This window comes from Cupressus sempervirens, chromosome 4 (genome assembly GCF_028749045.1).
Source record: "Cupressus sempervirens isolate cs-2001-9-10 chromosome 4, ASM2874904v1, whole genome shotgun sequence".
NCBI classification, from domain to species: domain Eukaryota; kingdom Viridiplantae; phylum Streptophyta; class Pinopsida; order Cupressales; family Cupressaceae; genus Cupressus; species Cupressus sempervirens.
In genome coordinates this window covers 411,266,263-411,273,339 of record NC_143121.1, presented here as the reverse complement: position 1 = coordinate 411,273,339, position 7,077 = coordinate 411,266,263, and the positions used below count along the sequence as shown (strand labels likewise).

Sequence of the window (7,077 nt, the reverse complement as noted above, 5' to 3'; positions counted from 1 at the left end):
TAGATGAAGGTCAATTAGTGCAATTTGGCAGTTCCTGACATTAACATTCTTAACCATAAACTTTCTTTCTTTAGTTTTCTTTTGTGGAAGAGTATGAATTTGTCAAATAAAATGGTCTCTAGATCTTTGACTAAATTGGTCATGTCATTCTTCATGGCATCCTTTCTTTAACCCTATTGCTACTAGGATTATGCATGTTCACATCTTGGCTAGATTGTACAATATTGCATTGATCACGCGAGAGATAAATCACATTAAGGGTTTGATTGAGATAATTGGATCTTTTGTGAAAATTGATCCTTTAGTTGCAACCCTATTTCACTATTACACAAGAGTTTGTGCTATTATTGGTATCTAAACTAATTCAATGCTCCATTTTGATCCATTCTTATTAAGGTATCTAGACCAAATTTCTAACCTATGAAGGTGTACTATTCATATACTTTTGTTGCGATAGGACTCAACATTAGATTATTTTATTCTCTTCACCAAATTCAAGAACCTCTAGATTTTTAAATTTTAAGAAATGGGCCAAGAAGGATGACAATTTGGATGATGATTTTGGTGGAACCATTGGAAATTCTTTGCTAATAAAAAGGATATCATGCCTCTTGCTAAAGATGATATCCCCATTCCTTGTGCACATGAGAAATTTGGTGATTATTATGGGGCCCCTAATCACAATACTATTGGGTTTGCCTCTTTTGTTGTGCCTCTCCCCCACATTGTCCCTACTCCCTCCACACATAATGTTCCTTTTGATGGTGGCCACTCTAATGAGGCAATCGGACATGGGATTCAATTTAGAGGGTTCTTATCCCTTTGTGGAGGTTTTGGATGATGCATTTATTGATTACTAAGTTTTTTAATGATGTTGTTGTCCCTATGAAACATTGCACTATCTCTCAAACAACCAGTGCTATATCTAAACCCAACATTTCCACCAAGAAAAAGAAGGGCCACACATCTAAAGCTGAGAAGCTTCATATTGAAGGTTGTGATGTGGTGGATGATGGGTTCCAGTGGGTCATGAATGCTCTCCTTACTAGGAGCATGAGGAAGGGGCTTGGAAGTATACTTGAGTGAAGGTGGTGTATGGTGATTTGGTTTTGTTTCTATGCTATAATAGTTTGAGGTATTATGGTCATTGGTTTCGACTTTTTTTATCTCTTTCTTTGTCTCTGTCATTGTTCAATTTCTTGGTGCTCCCCATATGTGGGTTGAAGTCGTCTCTAGTTTATTTTGTAATTCATGAAGTGTGGACTCCTCTTGTTCCAACTATAATCTATCAATTTTTTAATTTTTAAAAAAATCTAGTGGTTTTATCACCCACACATTGTCAAAAGAAAGAGGACAAAAAATATAATTGCATGTATTTGTAAAAATACTATTATATAAAATAAGTGGTTTTATTATCCACATATACTCAAAAGAAATAGGACAAAAAGAGTCATATTATAGGTGTCATCGAATATAACTGTAAGCACTATCAAACCATTATTGATCAATAAATAATAGATAAAAATAATTTGTATTTAAACAATATAAACCTTTAAAATTTGGTAGCAATTGGTAGCAAATTACTTGATTGATGCTAATTGATCAAATACATTAATATTCCTCCTACATAAATTAATACATACCCTGCTTTTATTTTATATAATAGATTATTACTATTATAAAATAAACTTTTAATTAAAAGCCCATCCTTTCAAATAACTTCCACTACTAGAAAAAAATCCAATCCACCAAAATATATTTTAAAAACCACCCATAGAAATATGCCGTATATTTAACAATGGAAATATTTCAATTACTTTTCTTGATTTTATTCTATTATTGTTATTAATTCTATACTAGAATGGGCGAAATTTAATCTACAAGATTAAGGACATGGGAATAAAATAGCGTAGGACAAATAAAGTATCATTCCTTCGTCCTAAAGTGAAGGAATATGTCGGAGACAGCGGATTCTCCTAAAGCTTTCAAATTAATTTTTCATTAGTAAAAGCTTTTTTCTCAACCAGTCAATTCGTTTCTTGATACAAGGCGCAAAATAAGTCCAAATAGTAAAAATTAATAGAAGGCTAAATTTCTCTTTGGCCAAATATATCCAGTTTTTGCTATAAGATGTTGAGTGGTAAGACATTTTTTCCTCTTGGTAGGAACTTTTCCTTAAACATACTGATTGTGGGGACATTTTCTAAACCATATGTTAGTGGGGACATCTCCTTGACCACATGCCAAGTTGAATACTCCCTTGCACTTGTTTGAGACAAATTAAAACATGTGTGGTTAGACATTTTACAGTGTATAACGAAACATATGTTCCTTGACACAAAGTCAAGAGGGGCCAAGCAATAATGAGAGACAAAAGAGCCTTTATCTTGTTATAAGTTTTTTTGGGAGAACCTTTGGTATACATTTATATGAGGATTTTTAGTTTTTTTATTAAAATAGATAACAATATCACCATTATATGTTTAAATAAGTACAAAATGTTTTTTCTTCATAGTATTGTAATTTGTCTTATAAAGGCAGAGATGTCAACATTGCTTATGGAGAGTACATTTGAACTTTTTAATCACAAGAATGTTGAATCAAATAAATAATTCTTTTCAAAATGTAAATTCTTTATTGTTAAATATAGCAAAAGATTATATCATATATGAATTGAGTCTTCTACTTTGAAAGACAAATATGTGCCTCGTCAAAAAAGCTTGTATGACCATCATTGTGCCATAAACTAATCTAATAGTACCATCCATATGTTAAGAGATGATCATTTTTGTATCATTCATTATGTTTAGAGAGTCAATATGCTTATAAGAATGTGATTGTGGAGAATCCTAGCTTGTTGTAAGTAGTGCATATCATTGAGAGTAATTATGAGCTTACAAGCTTAGTCTTTGACTCTTTCAGAACAAGAAGAAAATTGTTAATTTCGAGATGCTCGTTTTTGAAGAGATCCAATGAACCACCTCAACTGAGTACTTCTTTAGAGTTAAGTACAATCAAGGTCAACTTTTTTGAACCTACAATCTATAAAAGACTTGCATTCAATATGTATATATGAGATGATATTAATGTCTTTACAATTGTAAGTATTTAAATGGTTTAACTTCTTGATAAATGCACATTTTCGAATTAATATAATTATTTTTATGAGAAATAAAAAAAAACCAATGACTTGTTAATTTCAAGATATTATTTTTCAAGCAATTCATTGAAGTACCTGCATCTTTTTAGAATTTAATATAACCCAGTTCAATTTTTTTGAACCTACAATCTACAAAAGATTTGTGCTTGTAATGTATATAACTAATATTATAAATAACATTATAATTATAAATATTCTCACTATTAATATAATTTTTTATTATAAAGATGTATAAAACTTTATTTTCTAAAACTCTATCCTAATTAAACTTTATTTTTTATTAAATATTTGTTCAAATTTATAATTCGTCTTTTCTTATTAAAATTTCTACCACCTACAAGAAAACTTTTATATAATTAATATAATTAATTTTTGAAAAATAAAAATAAAAAAATTCCAAATATCTTGTAATTGAAAATGATGAAAAAAATCTCAAAATTTAGATAAAATTAAACTATCATACTATAATTAAAACTAATCCTTTTTATATTTTCAATTTAAACTATCTAATAAATTTTATGATTTTTTTTCAATTATTATGGAAAATAAGGTCAATTTAAAACCAGATAAAAATTTGATACCTCCAAAATTTCTCAAAATTGAATTGCAGATACTCTGAAAAACTTTTCCCCCGCCTCCAAATGCCGGTAAAATTGTATAAACAAGCACAATTAATGGGAGATGGCTTCGCATTCAAGCTCATTTAGGTTTCCATGCAGCAATCCTCTGTGGTAAAGATTGTTATGGATCCCAATGTGAAGCAACAGGAAATAAATAAGTAATTCTTTTTTGACAGAGAATATACAATCAGTATGTATTTGGTATAGGAATATGTAGAATTTGGTGAGGGAGAAGATTTGAACGAGGACTCTGAAAATTCCTCGCCGCATGTTGTTATGATTACATTAGGTAGAATATCACCGTGTTCTCCCTAATCCGCGACAGCCATCAAATCAGCACAATTCTAGCTCATTACGATTTACACCTTTTCAAATCCCATAAATCTTCAATGTGTTATGGGGTCTGAATACAATCAGCCGTTACGAGCATTCTCAGACACAGAAGCCTGTAAACTTTCCCTTTTTAATGGTTGACAATGACCCTCAAGTTAGGAGCAGAGGGCCATGATTGTTGTGATGGATATGGAAACTTCTTTGAATGCTCTCTGTGAGACTTTAGGTATTTCAAATGTGAATTGGGTTAAGTGGGTAAGCTGTGTTTGTCAATGGAAGGACACAATAATGGCTATCTGAATTGAACATGTTAGAACATTGAAGATTGTACTGTTATAGATATTTTAGGCATGAGAGTGTGATATTGCATCAGGCTCGGATGCCTGTTTGAGGAAAAATGGTATTGAAAACAGCTTTAGCCTTCCTGAGCTGAAATGATGAAGGGTCCAGAGCCATCCAGAGCTTCAGATTCATTGAGGAGCTCTCATTGATTGAAAATGGATGAGAAAAGGAATGGAGATGCTATGAACAATGACAAGAGCATACGAACACTTATAGCTCTAGATGGTAAGTTTAAATCAATGGGCATTGATAACCCTAATCAAAAGTTGCAGAGCTGCAACAATGTTAAGGAGGGTGCAGGAATTGAAATAGGAAGAGATTCTACCGGGGATGTCTCTTTTTCTTCTTATCTGATTCGGACGGAGGAATTGTTTGCAAGGAGGTCTTCACCAGAGAGGAATCCAGGGGAAGGTGCATTTCCCATTGTCAATTGCAGGTGTGTTGATAATAAGAAGGGACAATCCATGGGGATTGAATACCAAAGAGGCGTTTCTAAGAGTAAACTCAAGGAAGTGAATTCAAATCCTCATGTTCGGTGTGGCGCCGATTCCACTACGAATTTCAAATCAAAAACAGCGCTAATTGATGGAAATGAGCCATACTTGCAGAGATCAGTGAGGCTAGATAGACAAGCCTCATTCGGGCCTAGGGTTTTGGCGGGGAGAAATGCAAAGAATGGGGAACTTGATGTTTTCGATGCAGAAAGTTATTTTAGCAACACACACGATGAAGAAAGATCATCCCCACGCTTAGTTGTCTCCAGTTCTAGAAAAGGGCAGAATTCAAGGCAAGGCAACAAGTGCAAAAGGCCCGATATTACCAAGGTTTTGAGTTCTGATAACAATGTGGTTTCATCATATGCAGGAGTATCAATATCCGGGCAGCCAAGTTCAGAAGCTTCTTCCATGGCTTCTAAAGCTGCCCAGTCTGAATCACATGCTAGTTGGAACAGTCAATCTGTATTGCTTTCAAGTGGGGTCACTTCCATTCTCAATGGACCTCCACTGAATCAAAGGAGTCCTACAGGACCCAAAAATGGCACACCCAAATGGAAGATTGCTTGCAAATGCCCTTGCACTAGCAAAAAGTCTATTGCCACTAATGACTCATTGCTGTATCAGGCTCCATCTACTTCCTTGCAGTCATCACATGTAAGTAGCCCACTCAGTTCAAATAACTGTAATACATTCCAAAAATCATATTCCCTGGAGAAGACTAAAGGTCTCTCTAGCAATAAGGACAGAGATTTTGCAAATAGGTTTCTTTCAATTCAAAAAGATGATCAATCGCCTCATGCAAACCCTAAGATGGGCAAATCTCTAATTGAGATTAGATCAGAAGACGAATTTGGGACCTCTGGAAAAAACCAAGGTGAGGGTTTCTCCTTTCCTATTCTTGGGTCTTCTTCAATGTCATCTTTGGTTTTCAGTATTCCAAAAGAGAAACCAAGGTTATCTCTCCATGTAATTGAGTCATCATGTTGTAGCAGTAGAGATTTTCAAAAACAATCCTCCCACACACAAAGGAGACCTATAATGTATTCTGTAGATAGCAGGGCAGAAACAAGTTCTAGTACAGAAACAAGAAGCAGTTTCAGCTTTCCAAGGATATCCTTCTGCTCTCAGGATGGTTTTGATGACAAAGACCTGCCTTTTACTAAGAGTTCCAATGCTTACAATTACCATGCCATGAAATTGGACAATGCACACACAGTTGAAGATGACAGGAGTGATTCAAGTTCAGATTTATTTGAAATTGAGAACCTCTCCACTGACATTGCCCCTTGTACACAATATCATATGAGGACTAGTTCAGGGAGGATACAACTGAAAGACTACAATCGAAGCGCTCCTCAATCTGAAATTGTGGGACTAACCGCCAAGGTTCCTCTTCGGAATTCAGAAATAGATTCGGAAGCTGCAGGGCAGCATAGCTGCATAAGTTCTAGGGTAAAGCAAGAAGGAAAACATGATGTGGAGATTGGCAGGAGATCAGAAGGGTACATAAGTAGGTCAATTGTAAGGGACAGTGGAAGAGATTTCGCGAAACCAACAAGGAACACTACTATCCTTAGATCATACAGAAATAACAGAGCCGTCTATATTGCTTCAGCACCTGTAAGTCCCATTAGAGGAGCTCAAGAGGATTCGAACTTCGAGCAGAGGGCATATTTTAAGAAACGGTAATCATTTATACTATTTTTTTTCATTTCTATTAAATCTGTTTTATCATCTATAGATGGTATAGATTCAAGTGCACCATCCAAGGGTGGCAGATTTTAAAAAGCTTAAACCTTTGCTGAGAACATACCTCTTTTAAGTCACACTGTAATGTCCATAATTCAAATCATTCTTCTCACCATTTTTTTGGGTTTTTAAGCAATTCATTCATTTTACCCTTAAAGTTCCTATGCATTTTATGTGAGGTATGTGCTTTCTTAAGAGGGCTCCAACTCCATGTTTTATATGGCAGTTATTGAAATACATTAATTTTTCACAATTCATAAATTGATAAGCTGCATTTAGTTGTATGTTAATTTTTGCTTCTATACTTCTGATCACACCCTGTGATCCATCATTAGAATAAACTAGGGCGATCCATTGTCATGATAAAAGAGGAAAC

At 34.2% G+C, this 7,077-nt stretch overlaps 1 protein-coding gene across 1 annotated transcript; it reads left to right on the top strand.

Moving 5' to 3' along the window:
• The first annotated feature begins 3,879 nt into the window (after window positions 1-3,879).
• On the top strand, window positions 3,880-6,816 carry LOC149561792 (uncharacterized). The gene has a single exon (XM_089825321.1). It carries the CDS (start codon window positions 4,611-4,613, stop codon window positions 6,639-6,641), a length of 2,031 nt encoding a protein of 676 aa, XP_089681447.1. The 5' UTR covers window positions 3,880-4,610; the 3' UTR covers window positions 6,642-6,816.
• Window positions 6,817-7,077: the final 261 nt, after the last annotated feature.